Source organism: Mugil cephalus, chromosome 7 (genome assembly GCF_022458985.1).
Source record: "Mugil cephalus isolate CIBA_MC_2020 chromosome 7, CIBA_Mcephalus_1.1, whole genome shotgun sequence".
Taxonomy (NCBI): Eukaryota; Metazoa; Chordata; class Actinopteri; order Mugiliformes; family Mugilidae; genus Mugil; species Mugil cephalus.
Window position 1 is genome coordinate 24,370,347 of NC_061776.1, and position 22,280 is coordinate 24,392,626.

The following is a 22,280-nucleotide window of genomic DNA, read 5'->3' on the forward strand; positions in this document are numbered from 1 at the left end:
TGAGTTAAACTTAGTAGCCCTTTAGGGTGTTCCAATTAGCCTCAACAATGGACACAAACACATTCTTTTTATATAATATATTATCAGTAGTAGTGGCTGTCGGTCATGTGAAGCCCCCACTATTCACACTGCTTAATCAACTTAATGAACTAAAATGTTTTAAGTGAACAAATAAATAACTTTTTATGTTTAAGCAATTTAATAGAATTAAAACAAAGTTCTGCAGCATGAGGTGAACTGTACTAACTGTAGTTTTCACCATCCCTACCATTACATATAGCACACGCTAATGCAATATGATTATGAGGATTACTGGTTACGCTACCACACATTTAATCGCTATCTTTAGATCTAGTTGAAGTGCAAATGCCTTCTATTCATTGCCACATCAAGTCCTGTAGATGTTCTCCTTATATTAGATTGTGCTACAGCCTATTTAGTGGATGGTACATGGATTGCAATGTACACAAGGTGGACCTTACATCTTCATGAATACATGAAATAAGACTACCTTTAGCCATTGCAAGCTCCACTTCCAGCAAGTCTAGTCCAGAAGAAGGCAATCAGTGTGAATCAATGTGAATCAGTAACAAGATTTCTAGTATGCCAAGCTAGACTTATGAGACTTTTTATGTTTAGTTATTAAATTGAAAGCAGATCAAAGCAGCCAAGTCCAGAACATATGTAAAAACTGCAAAGAATTTTCTTTCAACATTGAGACACACTTGTTATCCTACTCTAAAATGAACTGTAGGCAAGTGCTGTGTTTAAATGCAAATAGCTTGTTGGGGGCTTGATAGCACAAGCCTTTCCCCATATCACGCCAAGCTAGTTGGCCTGCTATCTGGAGAGTTTACCAGCAAGACTGCTCAATCACTGAGCAGACAACAGTACGATTTAAGTCACAATACAGGCTGTCTCTGTTTTCTGGAGCTCTTTGGACAACGCAACCCCACTTAATTGCATTGGCTGAATTGATGCTATTTTCCTGGGCATACGGGCAGCACCATCTTGCAAGTTTGGAGCGAGGGTCTGCACCATACACAGTATAAAGACATATTTATTAAGACCATGGTCTGCACAGTATGTGCCAAGAGTGGAGCCACGTGCAGCCGTGTTATCGATGGCGCACCCACACTTCCTCCACACTCACTGGCATTTTCTATTAATTAATACTGAGCTCTGCTCTACCTCCACCAGTTACAAAGCAATGTTAATAATAATAATAATAATAATAATAATAATTAGTTTCATTTGTGGGGGCCTTTTCAAACACTCAAGGTCACCTTACATAAAAACAAACATACATAAGACATCATCAGAATAAAACATAAACAATAGCATAAAAGCAAATTAAATTAAACAACAATTAGTGAGTTAGGTGGAGTAAGCTATATTAACAATATTTGTTCTGAGTCCAGATTTTAAATGTGTCAGAGCGTCTGCGCTTTGAATGTTGGTTGAATGTTCCAAAGGCATGGGGCTGAGAGACTGAATGCTCTAGAACCCATGGTAGACAGCCGGGCAGGAGGTGCAATAAGTTGGGTGTCTGAGGAAGATCTGAGAGTACGTGCGGGCGTGTATAATTGGGGAACTTCAGACAGATATGTTGGAGCTTGGCTGTGTTGGTGAGTTGCTGAAGAGATGGGGTGATGTGGTCCATAGAGGGAGTTCGGGTGAATGGCGTGCATTTTAATGTTTAGTGTTTATTTCAAGTCCCATTCACTAACATGGTGGAGTTTATGACCTATCCTGCAGCCAGTCACCAGGGGGTGCTCTGCTTGCTTTGGTTTTACTTCTAATGAGCCGTTCCAGCATCAATCTGTATACAGCCTGTGATTTGCACATAGTACTTATGTTACATCTTAAGTTTCCAAAGTCACCGTTTCTTGAAACATAAGCCCCATCCTTTCTGTGGTTCACATCTTAATTTCTAGGGTCAGAGCTCAGGAAAGTGTAGTTGCTTTAGCTTAGCACCTTTGGGTGCAAATCATTAAAAATGGAAAGAGTGTTCCTTTGAAATTAAGCAATTTCAGTCTTCTATTTTGCTACTATAATAGCTGATCATGGTGGGTCACTTACCTCATCACAGAATACACTGTTATAATGGACCTGAGCAGAGACATGAAATATAAATGCTTTGGTGATTTTAGATTCTCAGTTTGTGCCAGAAATAGCTGCTGATACCCCAAGCTCCGAACTTACTCCAAGTAATGTGCTTTTTACCCACTTGCTTTCCTTACATCTTGTCTTGCCCCATACAATTTCACTGAGGCAGAACGGTGTGTGTGTGTGTGTGTGTGCAGGCATGTTTGTGTATAGGCATGTGTGTGTGTGCCTGCTTCCCCCCATCCCGCTCCCCTTCCATCTTCAGTCCCCCTCCTCCTCCTCCTCTCCTCCTCCTCCTCCTTCTCCTCCTCCTCCTAAAAATCTCTCCTTGCTTTTCAGTGATGGTGGATGAGGGAGAGAAGGAGGGAGGGAGGGGGGTTGCAGATGGTCTGGCCGGAGAGAGACAGAGAAAGAGAAAGAGAGGCAGAGTGAGAGAGGCAGAGAGTGACTGGCGAGCGGCGGGCTTTTTTGGCAGGGTTGGCCGGTGGGAGGGCCCATTGTGATGCAACGTTGCATAAATAATGCCACGGGGCTTCTAAATGCTCCGTTGCCATGGGGACCTTTGTGCCTCGGTGAACACAGTGTGCGTATGTGAGTGTGTGTGTGTGTGTGCGCTTCATGGCCCCTGAGGAGGGAGAGAGAAAGAGACACAAGCATACAGACCACAGAGTGGGAGGGGGGCGCTGGGTTGCAGTCAGCTCAAGTGACACTTGTGGTCTCTCTCTCTCATTCTCTGTGTCTTTCATTCTCTGTCTCTATCGTTTGTGTCCTGACCCAGGACAGATGAGTGTTTGGAGGAGGCAGAACGATTGTTTTTGTTGCTGCATTTTGAGCAAAAGGCAGCAAAGAAATGTGGAATACTGGGCGATTTTGGGTGCCTCTATAAACTATGGTCCATGTGAAGGTACGTGTCCTCACTGCTTGGATTTTTTCTCCATTTTTCCTTTTTTCTTTTCTATATCTCTCTTTAGGTCACATTTTTATTTATACATATACATATCAGCATGAGTTTTTAACTAAATTCCATCACAGTCCCTGCTCCGTCCTGCAGTAACAGGTGTCTGCCTGTCAGCCCTGAATTGGAGGGAGCAGAGATCGGAGGGGCAGTGGGGGTTAAAAAAGGAGGGAGCGATCGCTTTTGTTTGGCTGTTTTTAAGAAGACATGCATCTGAATTCTCACGGCTCGCCATCAAGCTAGTTAGTCAGCCTCTCAGTCTCTCAGTACACGCTCTCAGCTAAACAAGCAAACAAAAAAAACAAACAATTTTTTTTTTCATCTTTTCCTTCATCTGCCACTGGGATGTTGCCAGAAAGTAGGTTTCTGTTTTTTCCTCTCGGTTTTCCTTCCTTTACATCATCTGATGGGGCTGCTAAGATTGATTTGGCTGCATAAAGAGTCAGATCACACAGGGGAAGCCGTGTAGCTTTTCCCTTCATGCGGAGATGTAAATAAGATATGCGGCTTTCTGTAGCCGGTTGCTTGTTTGTATTTGCATCAGAGGATTACAGCTTTTATCTTCAAATTAGCCTTTAAGTGATGAAATCGTAACACTGCTTCCGGCTGGTGATTGGCTGGCTGCTAAAACTTCAGCATACACTATGATGATTGATTTGCTAGGCTACTACGTGCACATGGCTCCCCCCTACATCCATTTCAAATGTGATTCATGAGCTACTAAATGTACTCTACTTTGGTGAATGTTTTTTTAATGCTGAGCAGGTTTCACCCTCGCTGCACGGTGAACATGTATTACCATGTTAAAGTTGTCTTAACAGGGACGTCTGCGCACGTTGCCCTCTCCGATCAGCGGTGTGAAAGACTTAACACCAACAGACAGCGCTGCGTTCACAACATTTTTCACAACTGCTCACAGACGTTAGATGTAGTGTTTTACTGTAGAACATATATTACATCATTCATGTGTATGCCAATGGGTGCACAGACACATTTATACTTAATATGTTTGTCTAATCCTGTATATGTGCCCACTTACCATTAATTAAGCAAATATGGTGCATAATTACAGAGAAATTTGCAGTTTAAATTGTTGTTAACTTATTACTTTAATGATACATGAGTATAATTAAATGATATCATCATTATGGTGTACAGAGCGGACCTGCCTCAGGCGTCATGGGCGTTAAATCTCCCCCAGACCAGCACTCTGCCCTGCATCAGTAGCCAGGAAATATACATTGTTTAAATGCTGTAGTATCTTATAGCGTGTGTGTGTGTAATATAAACAAATATATATATATATATATATATATATATATATATATATATATGTATATTAATTTGTTTATTTGTCTGTTTCTTTTGTCATATTGGTGAAATCTGTTATGTTAAATCAGTTACAATGATCACTGCAGCAGACCATAATCAGTTGTTGGTTTGTTTGTGCATCAGCTAATTAGTGGTTATTCATCACACATAATTATAATTATATTAAGCATTAAAGGAGCCCCCACAACCATGCACTCAGAGTACATGTGATTTAACAGAAGTCCACAGTTTTCTTTCGCTTTGAAATTAAACACATGGATTTGACCAAAATGTATTAGTGTCCTAAAGCCATGTCCTCAACAGATTGTCTGCCTTTGACTTCTGAAGCCTCAATCTGAACAGATATAGAGTTTAAATGTTACTACTTCTGCAATTTGCCTCTAATTATAAATTCCATCATTTCAACATGCAGCACCCTGTAAACAGATGTTTGGACTTTTTATTCTTAACAGTCAGCAGTGTCTTTGTCTCTACATGAGATGTCCTCCCCCTGTCCCTCTTTGACTCCTTGTGTCTTCTTGACCACCTCCCATTTATTCATGAACTTCTCTGGGTTTAGCGATGCATCCTTTGCATATCTCAGGACACTAACAAAAGCAGCAGGATTTGAGCTTCTCAGTGGGAAGCTGTTATTTTTTCTTCTCATTCAGGGACGGCCATGCACTCACATACTGCACGTGAGCCTTCCTATGATGTCACATTCACCGCATTGAAATGACATCATTTTCATGGCGTGAAATGAGACTTTTGCAGTAGTTTTTATGTCATCTGCAACAACGAACCAGACTTAATTGTGGCTTAATGATGAAGTGCAGGAATTAAACATCCACTAAATCTCAGTTTGTACAGGAAATGTTCAGTATTATCAAATAAACGAATGAAATAAACGTGCTGTATGACATCTATTAACATTTTCAGTGGGACCTTGTTGCGATCTCATCTTCTGAAGTGGTTTAACAACATGCATCTGGAGAATTAGCTTTTATTGATTTCTGATTGCTTATTAAAATATGCACAAATATGCAATTAGCTCACGAGTCCACCTTTGACCTTTGCCACTGCATATGTAACATGTGCTTGCTGCATGCTACTTTACATGTGTGCGCGGCTAGATGGCAGACGGTTGTTCCAACGTGTAGAACAACTTTTTATAGAGCTTTTGTGGATGTATCCTGTCTTCATGTCTTCTGTTGAGGTCAGAATTAGATGTGTCTCTCTAATGGTATTTTGTGATAACCATTTAAAGTGCTCCAAGCTATTGCGCAGTATTGTATGGTATCAGATTTAGGGAATACATCCTAAGTAAAGAAAGGATGGAGTATCTGCAAGCAGCGCTACACTGCAACTACATATTGTGTCTTTTAACTTAACTGGAGATGGGTCTGACAGTCTTTTCTGTCACTCCCTTCATATCAAGGGGCATGTGGATACATATCCATATAAGTATTTGACTAAGCCTTTCATCTGAACCCCGACAGTTCATGTCAAAAAATCTCCTCCGCAATAACCTCAAACCTTCATCTGTTTCTCGGGTTTTTCGCAGTGGCAAAATAACAAATATCTCATTTTTGCCGGCTTTAGTTTGGTGTCACAGTTTTGCAACATGTCAAACTCTTTTCTGTGAATATCTGGCAGTGGGAAACTGGCAGACAGAGCGATATCTGGCCTGTCTTCCCACCACAGACTGGAGAGTCTGTTTCGCAACAATTAAAAATGCGTCAGAGGCAATGGAGCCAAAATAATGTTCAGGATGGCTGTAAATGTGACAGTAAATAAATAGACAGATTGTTTTAACACATTCTCCCCTTCTCTTTCTTTCCCTCTCTCTCTTCGACTGCCTGTCTTTCCTTTGTCCAGGAGTTGCAGTTTGAACGTCTGACCAGGGAGCTGGAAGCCGAACGACAGATTGTTGCCAGTCAACTGGAGAGATGCAAGCTTGGCTCTGAGACTGGAAGCATGACTAGCATCAGGTGTGTATGCGTGTGTGTCTGTGTGCGTGTCTGACACCTGTCATGTCCCCTTCTGTACACTTTCCCTGTGTGCATCGGCTGTGTCCTTGCAGGTGACTGGCTTTACAGCTGGTCACAGTAGAGGTACACTCCTTGAATTGTGTCCAAAATCTTTGTGCTGAAATCACAGAGAGTTTGTGGCTTTGCTTTGCTTTCAGAGAGAGAGAGAGAGAGAGAGAGAGAGAGAGAGAGAGAGAGAAAGAGAGGTGCATTCTTCCAGTGTGCCAGATCAAGTTCCTTCTCTTCTTACACACACTCTTGTGGCCATCCTAGCAAAGCAAAGAAGACCTTGCACATCCTCATAGTAATCCATTCAGTCAGCAGAGTCAAAATATGCATGTGGTCAATTGTACTAAAACTACAAATACCATGACCAATACGTCTGGGTATTTCAGTACAAAAGGAGCACTTAACAACAATCACTTTCTCCTCCTTTTTCTAGCTGCCCCATAGAATGCAGTAATAGGTGTACTAATGGGTGAAATGACTGTATTTAACTGTACTTAAATCTTATTATTCAGCCATTTCTGTCAGACAGAGCTATAGTGCCTTGCTAGTTAGTTAATCTTATCTGATATCTGAACATACTGTCATATTTAAAGCAAAACAAGTCCAGCGCCGTGCACCTAGCAAGCTAAAAATTACAGACTGACTGAATGATAATAATAATAATGATAATAATAATATTAATAATTGTTATCAGTAGTAAACCCTGACATATTACACTTAGCCATGTCACCAACTAGTATTGTGGGAATATTTGATACAGCAGCTTTAAAGCACTAAGTGACCACTAAGACACATGCTCCTTAACTAGGTTTTTGACCATGAAACCTTAGTGACTGGTCATGAGTAAATAAAAAAGAAATTGTGTTTCGAGGAGAACGCCTCCTTAGCATCCCACTAGCACAAAATAATGCAACCAATGATTTTTTGTTTTTGGTGCTGAGCACTCACAAGAATTGTTCTGTACTTGTTTTAGTGATTTAACAATACACAATGAATTATATTTACTTGTTTTTTACACAACTTCATTACCGTAAATGTGTTCAATTTAGCTGACCTCATTTTAAGAACACATGCTCACTGTAATCTGCTGTGCAATAGAACAGTGACAAACCAGTGGAGCAATCAGATTTATATATATAATCAGTTTATAAAAGATGCGTTAGCAGGTATAATTTTAGAATAAAAAGAATGAACCAAACCAAATGCATGCGACTTCAAAGCCTCGTTGGCAAATGTAACGTTTACGACAGGATGGAGCTGCCATCCTGAAGCTTTTAAACTGCACATTAACTACACAGAGCACCTTTAAGCCGCAAGGTGTTAGAGGAAAAGCTCCCATTGCCCTGGCAGGATTTGAACTTGAAAGAAATCAAATGCCATATTGACGCTAAGGAAGCTGAAGTAGGTCCAATGCGGTTGTGTGACTTAATTAATCATGAAAGTGTGGATGCTGTTAGTACATAATATATTTCCAATTATCTGAGGAAACTCAAATTGATAAAATTGCAACAAATACACATTCTTTTTGCTCCAGAGAAGACACAAAAATGAATTATTTTGCAGCATTGTTGTGTCTTCTCTGTCAGTTTTAGGTTGATCAAAGCAGCTGCTTATAGTGGTTTGACTACATCTTGGCTCGGGTTTGATGGCCCAGAAAACAAATCGCCAGTGTTGCCAATGTAACTGTATTATCGTCTGTTAGAAATAGCGATTGCTTTCACAAACCAAATTCAAGCAATGTGCAGCTGTCACTGGACACTATTGTGCTTTTCAAGGCCCTCTTATCTATTGTGATTAAAGGAAGAAAACTGTACACAATTGTGAAGCCACTGTCATATTATTTGTTGCTGATTGGGTTTGGACCTGAGCCTCATCTCTGTTCTGGGCCAGAAAGCCACATTCTGTGCGTTCCATACCAGTCCTGACGTTAAAACAGCACTCCTGACACAATAGTGGTAATGCACTTAGCCTTCCTCTCAGGACAGTGTAACGCGATTAAAGCCCCTGTCTCCATTTCTCAGTCTCACTCCATCTCCCATGCACACACACATAAACAGACGCACACAATCCATCATCTATTCTCCTCTTTGATTTTCTTAAGCGAGCGGGGATTCCGTCCGTCTCAAACTAATTACTCATCTGCCGGTATTGTAATTCTTCTTTCAATTTGAGAGGTGGAGCAACAAAGAGCAGGAAGACGGACTAAAATCGCGTCATTGTAAATGAGTCGGTTTTGGTCTAATTAACCGGTGCACGCGTTCAGCTCTTCAGCGCTGTCACAGGACTGCATTGAAGGCTTCAATTTAAAACCCAGCAGCAACATGGGATGGAAGAGGTGCCAAGTCCAAAAAAACACATCTTCCGCTTCATCACCCAGCTGCGCACAGATAGAAAAAAAGGTGTCATCTTTCTAATGCGATAAGATGGGTTTATTATTTAGTGAGGGGCAGAGCGTTCTGTGGATTACACTGTCTTCCGTTGCTTTTTATAGGCCATTCACGTTGTTTGACTTGGAGGTAATTACTAAATGGACAAATGGTTCAACAAAACACACCAATTCCACCAGGGCAATATGTTGGAGGTTTGTACTGCCTAAAGTGTGTAGGATTTATTGTTCAATTATCCCTGAAATGTTAGTACTGCTGCTGCCTCGAATAGTTTTATTCATTAAGACTTGTCCTTGTAGAACAGAAGGGCCAACATTTAATATGTGGCCGAAAAACACTGGATAGCAATTTATCTCGGTAGCATTTGCGGCGAGGCACAAATGTGTATAAACTGAAATTGCTTGAGTAGTTTGAGATGACTAAATTCAAACTGTTAAAGTGTTTCACATTGTTTCTTTAGTTTTTTGTTTTGGAATATACTCTATGTATACATTTGACTGTGGATAATACCTGTTTTGTGTATTTCGTTTATTCACTTGAGCTTAGCTAGGTTAGCGTAAGTATGTTAGTATGACACTTTTCTATTTTGAGAGTATTTATTTTTCATCTCTGTTGTGTATTTATAGCTATTTTGTATGATTTATATATTTTAGGTGTCACAGTTTGCACCAGTGTAGGACTTTTTTATTTTATTTGATAGGAGTTCTCTGTTTTAGTGTAAGTGCTGTTGCCGTTTCTGTCTTGATATGTGTCACGTTAGCTAACTAAGTCTGTCGGGTAGCATTTTATTTATGTAGCAAGTATGACAGTATTTGTAAAGTATTTGTAGTACAAATATTTTACAAAAAACAAAAACACTTTAAAAATGCTAGCTAAAAACTTTGCTGCATCATTGTTGTAGTGTTGTTCATCAAATTCCATTAACACACATCAATCACACCTTTAAAACCTGTTTTAAATGTACCTGTAAGGGATATTTTTGAAGTTCTCATTTCTCTTATTAACAGAACTGAACAGAAATCTCCCCGCTCAGTTCATAACATCAGTTCACATAGACAGTAAACTCAGATAACTTAGTTGCTGTCAAAGCTGAGAAATTGTGAAGATGAACGTTCAAAAGACCGGTGTCTTTATAAATGTATGCATTTTACTTTTATTGCAGTTTGCTTTCTTCTTCTTTTGCGATTTTGGGGGAGTTTGGTCGTATAATTTCCCTCTGCAGGGTAAAACTATTAATACAAGTTCACTTCAGATTCCGCTTGCTCTCCATAGCATTACTGATGGTTTGATCCCTACCTGACCTGAAAAATAGGATTAACAAGCGAACACTTTAGCCCTGACAGCCCTAATTAATATACTGTAGTTTCTTCTAGTTTCTTTTGTGTAAAGTTTCATTCTTGACATTGGCAACAGCAAATATACGGTAAAAAAAAGTGTTTTCTTTTATCAAACAATATATTAGTTGTATCTTCTCTTCTCATGATTATATAACTGGCAACAGTGGCCTCTCCCACTAACTGTTTTAACTGAACATTAAATTTATAATTTGAAGGCTAATCTGTAATATCATCACCCTGTATTGCCTGAAACCTCTCGACTCATTGTGTTCGTGTTTGACAAATCCATCACAATCAAAGCAGCATCTCCAGTTTCTACGCTGAGTTGAACCACAAGTTTATAGACTGAGGCATGGTAGAGATAATATGTCCGGTGGTGATATGAATAGGGATAATACAATGGCTGTGTGGCATTTTCAGACACCTTTGCTGATGGCTGCGAAAGATAGAAAGAATCCAAATGAAACCAAGGCCGGTGTTGCAGTATTCAGTGTGTGGTTCCGCTGGCTTGTTCCGTGTTCATATCCCATTTGTAAAGCTAAAGAGAGACAAGAAAACCCAGCCACTGTAAACAAAGACTGGACGTCGAATATCAGCTCACACACCAGTTGCTTAGGTTTATTCTCTTTGTCTTGACTTTTACCTATTACAGACAAAGAAGTAGCCAATGTAATGTAAATCTATTTACAGATAAGCAGGTTAAACCATCAGAATATTGAGTGTTCAGAGTGCCCAGATGCTGGCAGTTCAAGAATGTGCTCCTGTTGTGTCATGGAAGATAAAGAGTTTCAGAGGTGCTAATGAGTTCTCCAGTTCTGCCTTTGTTTCGGCCTTAATCAGTCATCACGGGGTCACAATGTCTGCCCGGGCATATGCTGCTGCTTTATCACTTCTAAAAGGACACACTCAAACGTGTGTGTGTGTGTGTTGCTCTATCACTCAAACTGAGACAATTGTTTTGTCTCCACAAAGAAGCACATGGCACATGTTCCCTTGACGTTAAAGCAAGATTCTGCCTTTTTCTTTTTGTCACAAAACACCCCTGACTAACCACACTGTTGCTTTTAAGTCATAAGCAGTTAAAATGCATGGTTTGTGTAGCTTTAGTCTTCATTTATCACCTATTTGGCTCAATATTTCTTGAGATGTGCAACAAGTGTTTCCTTCATAATGTAACTCTGATGATTTGCCTCACCCGTTCTTCTCTTGAGCTCATTTTCTCATTCTGTTTCCTTCCCATCCACTTTGATATTTTCTTATCTCATTTTCTCAGTTTATGTTGTCTTTTTATTTATTTATATTATCCCTGTCCATCTGCTTCTCTCGTCATCTTTATCTGACCTGTTTCCTTGCTGTCAGCTGTCTTTCTGAGCTAGACACAAGGGCTGGTTTCTTATGCAGCACAGTAAAGAATTGCTATTTTGAGCCACATAGCTGCTTTCAGATGGGTTTGGTTGTACAAGGTGAAAACGCGGAAACTAGTCAGATATAGAACTTGATCAGACCAAACTTTTGGTGCGTTTTTATGCCAGCCTTAGAGTGGATGATTGACCCTGATCTCACCCAGCCACATTGTGGTTTGGCAATTGTGGAATATATTGGAATATATGAAGAGAAACAGCAGTGCAGAAAAAACAAGAGTCGGACTCTCCTTGTTTACTCTGCAGGTATACCTCCCTGGCTGCAGTCTTTTTATCTAATCATCCAAGTGACAGCAAGCACACGCCCACTACACCCACCATGCATAGTCACCTCCCAGACCGGGCATTTTGTCTTCCCCTTTTGGCGGTGCCTATTTGCGACATTTGTCTGGTAATCGGAGGCACAGGCTTCTCGCTTGTCTGGTTGCTGAGTGGTGAGTGTGTGTATGTGTGTGTGTGTGTGCATAAGCATTGGCTGTAACCCCAGCGTCCGACAAGACCCACCACCGATTGTCTGGCGGGATAATGCGACCCTTCTAGCGAGCCCAGTGAGGTTCCCATTACCCAGAAGCTGTTAGGGCTCTTGGCTGCCAGCTTAGCTGCCAGTTCGTAGCGCCACCGCTCTCCCCTCAGCACAAATACACCAACTGAGATGTTTGCACAGGAGAGCAGCTTTCCTGAGAACTAGTGCCTTTTTTTTTATTATTAAATTAAAAAACTCCTCTCTGAGAAAAGTCCCTAATAGCCCCACAGGTAGGTAAAACACTCACCCCTCTGAGGCAGTCTGAAGTCAATATCAGGCCTGTCAGATGAAGAAATTCCCACACAGATCTCCTCAGTGAGAAAAATGTTATTACGGCTAATGGGAATGAAATAGTTGGTTGTGCTCAACAGCATCAAAACAATCTCTCCGTCCTCTGCTTACCTGAGTCACAATTATACTATTGAATGTAATATTGTTTTCTTACAGCTACAATGATCTATTAAACCTTTTACCCCATAACAGAAATGTCTTTTGTATCTAGACAGCTGTCTGACTCCCATAAGAGGTAGACATTAGGTGGATCTGACATTCACTCTCAAACAGATGACAACAACAAGTCGCTGCTTGATTTCTTATACGGTTTCTTCCATCCTCCAGTTGCCATAGCAGACTCCTATGTACGTGCATCACCCCTGGCTCATGTTGCAAAACAAACATATTTATTAATTTAGTATACTAGAAAGAGTATTATAAAAATGCATCTTTCCATGATCAACGAGCCTCATCTAGAGATAGCAAAAAGTGGTAGAGTTAGATAGTGGAGGCAGAGGGAGATGCCAGGTGCTGCTCAGTGGTAACAGAGCCCTGCACAGTCAGGGGTAGCTTAGGACATGGTTAGATGTTGCAGCGATGACTGATTGAGGTTGGGTTAGGTTCAAGCTCTGCAGACGAGGGCCGTCTGGCCTTCTGGTAAAGACAAGGGGATACACAAATCAGCTGACAGACTTTGACACCACACTGGACAGAAGCTTGTTAGTCTTTCAAATAGAAGGTCTATCTATGTTTGTGCCTATGCGCGTTATGTCTGCACCTCTGAACATAAAGAAACTATGTCACCCAGGGGTTTGCCGGGAAAGTAGTTTTGAATCTTTATGCGGTGGCTCCAAGTGCACAGTCTTGGCAGCGCCTGACTCTGTCTTCCTCAGAAATGGTCAAAGAGATGGAGCAGACAGAGGCAGACAGTGAGCAACCTGTGATGGCACCAACCTGTCAATCAAGACTTTTCAGTTGCCACGACTGCTTCTTTTACATTTTATACTCGGGATCTGGGGAGGATCGACTTGCATTTAGAGCAAGCAAGTAATTTACAGTATGACAGATTTCAACTACAAATATCTAATTATTCCCTTTTTCCACATATTAGATTACATTAGATTAGATTAGTCTTTATTGTCATTGCGTAGTGTGTGGGTACATACACAACAAAATGCAATTGTTCTCTAACCAGAAGTGCTAACAACAGCAGCTACATATAAGGAACAATGAGGATATGATGATTTGACGGGTGACCTCAGCCATTATGAGGAAGATGGAAGACTGATCCAGACTTTGTAGTCTGGTGCCAAGAAAACACCCTCCAGACTGGACTGACCAGACTAGTTCACTTTATAAGAAAGGCCAGAGCAGACTCTACCTGCTAAGGACCTTTGGAGTACAGGGAGCACTCCAGAGGTCCTTCTATGATTCTGCCATCTTCTACTGAGTGGTCTGCCGGAGTGCCAGCATCTAAGCGGCAGACAAAAAGAGACTGACCTGTCTGGTGAAGAAGTGAGGCTGTACAACCAAGCCTGCTCCCAGGAGACACATACGTAGAACCACTATAGAGTCCGACTTTCCATTTTTTGGCATTTTATTTTGAATTGTGTGCACAGTCATTTGAACTGTGTGCTACTACAACACTGCGCTGTGGGATAAATCTAGGCTTATCCTATCTTGTCTTATCTTATCTTGCCTTATTGTATTGTGTCGTATACAAAAGAAAGAGTCTCAGAATGCCAAGCCTATGCTTTGTTACATCATGCTGATTCATACAAGAAAGAAACAGACTTTTTAGTCACAAAGTTCTGCAGGCACTTAAGCTACAATTGAAGTGCAGACTTAAATATATACTTTGTGATTGCGAATTTGATTGTTGGAGTACTGAAGTGCTGATAAGGACAGACAATCAGAAAGAGTGACAAAGAGACGAAAAGAGTGACACAGAGTCAAGGAGGAGAGGAAAAAGGAGCCAGTCTGGTGGCTTTGCTGTAGCTGTATGTTTCATGTGTCAACAAATTGTAGTTGCGCTTCATGCCACTGCTGTAATTATACAAAAACTGTGCTTCATAGTGCTTCCTAGGGAATAGGGCCATTCTTTAACAGCACAATAACCAGTAACCACAGACACTACTACTGTAGTCTGATACTTCATGACTTAGTTATTCAAATTTCTATATAATTTCTTATTACTTAGGACTGGAAATGACAAGAAAAGAAAGTATATAAAAGGCAGATGGCTCCATTTAAACAGCACATCTATCCAAATCTCTCAAAATGCAAAATGTACCATTTCAAAAGTCAAAAGTTAAGTTACCTCACGACTATACTTGATTACACTCATATATTTTGCCCGTTTAAATATCGCGATAATGTACAAGACAATATATTTCCTAAGGTTTGAACAGTTATTTATGGTATTTTCATTATCATCTTCGTTACATTTTGCGGCCAGTTTTTGGCACAAAGAGAAAGCTTACTTTTTCTACACACTTAGTTTAAATGAAAGAAAAAAACAAAACAAAAAGAAAATATATTTAAATCAGGAAGCCAAACAATGAAGAAGACTTTATGTTAAGATGACATTTTCACCAATTTATTTGCTGCATTTTTTTTGTTAACATTTTTATTTATTTGTTTGTTTGTTCGGATGGACTTTCTCGATCATGCTCATGAACTGCACCATCAGAAATCACATTACACGCTCCTCTCTAAATGCCAGTGCTCTGAGTGAGTTTGCTGCCAATGAAATGCAGACAGACTTTAAGTTAAAGGTCACTACCTCTCAGCCAGCGTCCCTGAATGCTGACGACAGCTTGGCTGAACCGCCTGGTATTTTGAAAAGTTGAAAAGTCTCAAAAGGTTTTGATTAAACATATATATAAAAAAATAGAAATATTGTCAATTTAAATAAAACAACAGAGCAGAGCACCACTTTAGATATTTTTATTTCTTTTTAAAATCAGGTGGTTTTGAAATTCAACTGACATCAGTACTTTATCACCTTCTTTTTTGTTTGCAGTTCGGATTTAAATTCATATCTTTGTCATTGTCAGAAATATGAAAAGATATTAACTGCAATAGTGGTGATGATGTGAGTAATGAGGATGTTAATATTTAAACTAACATTGATCCAGAGGAGATTGTCATCTTGCTGATGACAGCGGTGGATTCATTCTTTTGTTCCTTTTATTGATCTGAGAGGCTGTGGAAATAGGAAGGAGGGATGCAGGTTACATTTTAAACACCAGCGTTTGGTGTGATCCATACTGAACTCCATGTATTGATCTCATGGTCTGACTGTAGACGGAAGGGAAGGAAGGGGAAGGTCACCAAGCTGTGGTATTTAGAGGTCTTTCCCAGTTGATAAGGTGAGTGGATGGACAGGGGAGGTCAGAAGGAAGCAAAAGGAAATAGAGAACAGTGATATTGTTGGTTTCATTTATGCAAGTACCGGCTTCATGCTTGGTGAAGACTTGATTTCTCACGCTATGACTAAAGTTAGTTTTAGGCAAAGGCTGCTTTGTTGTTTTACTATATCAGAGGCTGGATCAGCAGAGAACTCAAAGGACCTCTCCCCATAACCTCAAGGGAACTGAGTCGGCTGTAGTAATTTATTTTACTCAGTATTGGTACTACTGAAACACAATCTCAACAAAATGATAAGGTTCTTAACCTGGGTTCGATTATTATGTCTTATCAGCCTGTCTGGTAGAGCATCCTCATTTGTCACTGCTGTTGGAGTAGGTGAGACCCCACTCATGAAAAACTACCCCATAATCATTTCTCTTAGTTTTCTGTTCAGTTCTGTGTATATGAAAATTGACACAGTCGGTGGTGGATGGATGGGTCAGCAAAACATTTCACCATAAAAACGAAGACTTCTATTTGTTTCCTGTGTCACATTGATGTTTCTTTTAACCATGCCTGTTTTTTTTTTTTAAGCTCAAAAACACATTATTTATCGTACGCCCTCTTAACAAAGTATTTTAACCCTAAATAAGATCTTTCCCTGAACCTCTCCCATTCTATATTTTTCAGTTCTGGTTGTTGTTGCAATGTCTCCTATAACTTGTATTGGTGTGACTTTAAATGCCATCAAATGGCTTTGACTGTGTTAAAGTCAGTGTATTGTTGACCCATCCATCTACCCCCAATCTCGCCCTACATGGACTTTCTGCTGTTCTGCTGTATATCCGTATATCAACATCACTTCATCCTTTCAGAAATGGGGTTCGTAATATCCAGATAATCAGACAAAACTACCGCTGTTTTTCCACTTCATTCATTCAGTCTGACATCTTGTCCACTTTAACCTCTACCCTGTCCAGTGCATGCATTGTTTTGTTTTGCTCTAATTTGGTACAGCTCAGTAGTGAGAAAGGGCACAAGAGTAGTGACACTTTCATCCATCCAGGCAACACTGAGGACGTGATTGCTAGTTGCAGTTTACGGTTATGATTTGCTTTTTCTGTACAACCAACATATTCCTAGAACAATTATAACAACAACAAATGAGGCAGTTATATAAGCAAGTGGGACAATTGTGCCACTTGACTTGACCTTGCCTTTGAAGCTCTGATTGGTCTTTTTTGTCTGTTATTGTCTGAATTTTTATTGTCTATCGATCAAGCAAATGGCACCATAGAGACACATTATATTTATTTTAAATGAATATATATAACCAAAAAGCATATGTTAGTAACAACTGAAAATGATTATGCTCAGGTTTCAAGTTTTACGTGGTGATGGACGGAAAAGTAACAGCGTCTATGTAGTCTTACATGTCATCTGAACACCGTGGAGAAGAATTTGGTCACAACAAAACGGCTGCTGTCGGAGCTGTCAACAGTGAAGTAGCTTCAAAGCATGAACAGTTAACAGGCATTTGTTGAGAATGCCTTAATGTCACATACTTCAATGCTCTGATTGGTTGCAGGACCATCAAAGTGTGTGCAGAGTTATTTTTCAGTGCACTGGATAAAACATGTCACATAATGAAATCCAAATAGACCAGACTTCTAACTGCGTGTAACTCAGAGTTACTCTTTTATACCATTTTGTTTTCTCAACAATGGTGTTGCTTATTTGGTGTCGAATATTTTGCACATAAGTTCAGGAAAGTGGAACAGGTTTTGTTATCACTCAGCTTTGTTATACCATAGTTATACAATAAGTCATTTTGAACACAAAAGTAACTCCCAAGCTGTCATAAACGTGAAGTTGGATGAAATCCGGCTCTTTGAAACCAAACATCAGCTTGAAGCCTGAGGTAAGGATACAGAGAAAAAGAAAAGGACGTGGGGTTGATGGGAGGACAGAGAAGGAGGAGGGGATTCAGCATGGGTGTAAAATAAGAGAGGAGGGTGAAGGAGAGCTATAAGTTGAGCCGGGAGGCAAGAAAGGAGGGGGTGGGTGGGAGTTGGTGTTGCTTGTGGTCTGTGTTCTTATGTTAAGCCCTTTGACCCGCCATCCTGAAAACACACACAAACACACACTGAGCTACAGTGAGTCACTAGGAGACCCAGACACTCTTAATAAGACTAATATCCTCCACGGTTACAGACAGACTGTCTCACAGTGTGTGTGTGTGTGTGTGCGTGTGTGCGTGTGTGTGTGTGCGTGTGTGTGCGTGTGTGTGCGCGCGTGCGCGCATGTGTCTGTGTGTGTGTGTTCACAATCATCTGCAACTATATTATCGATTCTCCAGCAGAATGGAGCTTCCAATGAAAACCTTATCACACACTGAGACACACGGGGAGATTTTTTTCTCAGACAAATACGCACAAATAAACCCTCAAACACACAAATACATTTCCCGCTGATTTCTTTGCAAGCCCTATTCTTTTTCATTTGGCTCTGAATGTGATGTATTAAGTGTATGTAAACTGAGTGCAAAATGTCTTCTCATCTAGCTAATTGCACTAAACAATATGTCAGAAAGGTGTTAATAAAACAAAAGAAATTAAAATAATTTTGGAGAGTGTAGTTTTGGACCTGATTTGCAATCATGATTTTTTGTTGCAAATTGTCAAATGAATTTCTACTTTTCACAGACTGTCCACGAAGAACACTGCACCAAGAGGCCACGGCCACTTCTACCAAACTGAATAGAATAGATCTACTTAGGGCTTAGGTTGCTATGACAATGTGTGATCTAATTATTGTGTGACTATAATACCAAATAAAATAAATAATAAAATAAAATAAAAATAAAATGTGTCAATCAGTTAAATTACATTCCAATATAGACACATTTCACGATGTGAACACACTCAAGAGTTCAGCATATTTCGTGAGAGTGAAGAGCAAAGACGTTAGCCGACTAATGCTACGAGCAGCACACAGCTGCAATCGCAATCACTAGCGTATACAAGCTAACAATGGCTTTTATAAGCATTGTGTGTTGTGCGTTACTACAACAGATATAGCTGTCACATTTATTCAAGACACTAGCACCAGATTACATTGTGAACTAAATCAGCAGCATGAGGATTTACAGTTACAGTCCTAATGAAAAAAAAGAATAATGTAATGTAATGTCACATAAAAGCTTATTCCCTATTTTGTATCCTATTGATTGGAAGTTAATCTCCTCATTTCCTTCCCATGGGTATTACTGAGGAAGACCTATAGATGCCAAACGTCACTAATAAAATTAAAAGGAATCGTCTGTGTCCAGTGTGCCAGTCCTTACGGGATTGTAATTTTATTGATTTTGCTTTTTTTTTTTTTCTTTGCTGTTGTATTTAGCAGCTATCCAACTGAGGTTTTGAAGATGTGCACACAGCTGCTCCAATTTATGTAATGTCTTACCAGTTATACAAGCCTAAGGCAAAATATAAAATAAAATAAAAGAACAAACAAACAAACTGCTACAACTACAGTAAGTCCTGCTTGGTACAAATTTAGCATTCAGCAAACCCTAAGCTAAAAACCTTTAGGGACTTCCAGTTGCCTGAACAATCTATCTGATTCTATCAGTTCATTCCTACATTCATTCACCCTGAATATTCCTAGATGAACCTGCCAATTCAAGTCCCCCAGTCACATAACTTGACAATGGGAGAAAATGAGACAATCACACACCACTCCTCGAGATGAACATGCCGATAGCAAAACTTAATTAACTTAACTCCTTAAATGCAATCATGATCGCTTCAAAGCTGAACACGCGAGAGTCAGCTGTGGCAGCACAACAGGACGGAAAACAGATCATTGGCCATTTTTGGCATCAGACTGATGTTTTCCTTAATTTAACTTTGGAGGACTGCCATCCACGAAGTAGCTTGCCTGGACCTGATCGATCCTGATAAGGAGTCCTGGCAGACAGTTTCTGATGGTCTGTATACAGTAGCGAATTTGAACGTGCTGCAGGCCAAGTCTAAAGCCAGCAGATTGATTTGACATTTACCTAGTCGTCTAGTGAGTGGATGGCCACAGCTTCAGCTTGTCAATCTTGTGAAGAGAAAAGAGACAAAACAAAGTGCTCTAAACCCTGTGTTCTGGTGATTAGATTGGGACCAGGTAGCAGCATCAAGTACACAAATTCCCCGTGGGAAGTAAAAAGGTGTGCTTCACTGCAGCTGCTTGAGGATCCTTTGCCTTCCTTTAAATTCCCTTTTGTGCTTCTGGAACCAGAGCAGATGAGAGAGCTTGTCAGAATGTGTTATGTGAATGACTTGTAACAAAGCTGAAGTGCACAGTCCATTATAAGACAAATCCTCAATTCCTGCAACAAGAAAAGCTCTGCTGTCTTTTTAACAAATGTCCTCTGAACAGTTATCCTAAAGGGAGGTTTTTGTCTATTGACAGCCACACTTATTTATAGCTCTTGACAGGCTCAATATCTTGGCCCTTAATAACTTGTTAGCTTGTACGGTGCTTGGCAGAAAAAGATGACTGATCACAGCAGATGAGCTGCACTCTGAGGCTCTTTATAGCGGCGCAAAGAATTTTTATTCCACTCGAAGGAAAGTTCAAAGTCCTGTACAGTACTAGGAGATAGATGCATCATAGACTACATTCATATCATAGACATTATGACAAGATGCTTGTCATAAAAAAATAAAATAAATAAAATACAAATGCTATCTACGTCTTTTATCTGATTGACACTGCCAGCACATGGATTATTTATCTGCCAAGACAAATACATAACCGATACCTCTGAGGTGGTTATCTGTGTGTGGACAACTCACAGAGTGGTCCTGGAAAGACTGGCTGCTCTCCCGCAGAGAACCAACATGTCTTCCTGCTTGCTTCTCATTTAACTTCTGGCCCTGAGTCAAAATGGCCGCCTCCCACACTGGCAGACAAGGAAGTCAATTTGACCAATTTAGTGGGTCACAGGAGACTTCTGCTTCTCTCTCCATCCTCCTCCTCCTCCTTGTCTCTCTCACTGGCCATTTGTTTGGAGCATGTGGACGGGGTAACAGAAATGGCGAGCTGCGCCTCATCCTGCTGTGCTTTAATCACTCGCTTCAAAGGGTCTCGTGTTTCTCTCACTCGATGGCAGAGGGGAGGAAAATGAAGCTCTTCTCCACCTGCCTGAACACCCGCACATTGGAATCAGACGAGCCATCTCCCCTCACCTTCACTGTCCTAGCTCCGGTTTGGCAGCTCCCGCTGAGCTTTTTTATTAAAAGAGAGCAGAATTTCACTAAAAAGCATTATCGGCCGCCGCCAGACACAAAGGCTTTCCGTGATTGGTGATTGCAATCTGCCTCAGCACTGCTGGCAAACAGCATTATTTTATTTGCAGCTACACCATTTATGCCGCCTTTTCCTGCTTCTCTTATGCTATAAGCAAAGGAGTCTGAGTGCTGACACAGACACAAGTGCAGACATCTCGCGCCATATGTTTTCCAATTCCCTACTTGTCTGAGGATCTAATCTCACCAGGACTTACCCTGCTGTGCTTCTCCTCTGCTTGAAACTAAAGGAGGGAAATTCATATTTCCACGATTTTCCATCCAAAGTCCTACAGCTTAAATTACTATTACTAAAATGATCAAAGGATCGTCTTCTCATTTGTAAAGATTCTTTGTGCCGTCGACTCCGTTCACATTCCCTTTGCGCTTCTCAAATGAGGTCAGAGGTTAGGGTGAGTAACAGCGACTTAGAATTCACCACTTTTTTGCCCAAGGCCGTACAGACAGGACAAACTCCAGCCCACAGCACAGAGACTTAGACCATAGGATGAAGGATTCCCTCACTTCTCATTACGCCATCCTGCCATGCATTATGCAGCACACAACCTCTCTCTGAGTTACAGTGCTCAGCGTTCTCCCGAGGCTGTTGACATTTTCAACCCTTTCATTCCTCCCCTCTCTTGAGATATGAGATACAGCAGAGGAAGATAGTACCTGGACAAAGCAGCAACAGTCGCTATTGTTCCAACATAATGCATAATTAGGGGAAAAAAATCATGTGACCGGGCAAGATAAAGCACGTAGTTACAGAGCACACTGGGGTCCTCCATCTTCCAGCTCAGACTGTAATTAAAGGTCTACAATAGCCGTTCTGGGATGTGCCTGAGCTTTTCCCCCTGGCTGGCTGATGGGCTGTCTCACTGCCCCTGGATGGCAACAAGAAGTTCATGCTATAGAGGTCCATTCTAATAATGAGCATTACCCCTGAACTCTGCATGTATCTTCCTCTGGGGGATGGCTGTCTTATCCATATTTTCTTCAGGTCAACAATATGAAATGTTTCCGGGTGTCTTGTTAGATGTCTGCAAGGTTTAACCTTAATATCCCACACTCCATACGGCGCCCTCATTACAACAGACTGTCTAACTTTCTCTGTTATAAAGGTTCATTGCATTGATTCATTCAATCTAGAAGCGCTTTAGGGCAGCAAGCTGCCGTCCTGAAACTTTGTGTTCTGTATCTTACCCACCAAACATCCTTCATGCCTC

At 40.6% G+C, this 22,280-nt stretch overlaps 1 protein-coding gene across 9 annotated transcripts in view; it reads left to right on the forward strand.

Moving 5' to 3' along the window:
• The window catches only part of ctnnd2b (catenin (cadherin-associated protein), delta 2b), a 154,200-nt gene that overhangs the window by 48,653 nt on the left and 83,267 nt on the right, over positions 1–22,280 (forward strand). For 7 of the 9 annotated variants that reach the window (XM_047589505.1, XM_047589507.1, XM_047589508.1 and 4 more), the window contains exon 3: positions 6,254–6,366. In XM_047589505.1, coding sequence (XP_047445461.1) covers positions 6,254–6,366 — 113 coding nt within the window. Of the gene's footprint in view, positions 1–2,809; positions 3,014–3,303; positions 3,423–6,253; positions 6,367–22,280 lie in introns of those variants that run through there. The other 2 variants (XM_047589510.1, XM_047589511.1) reach the window with 2 other exon arrangements.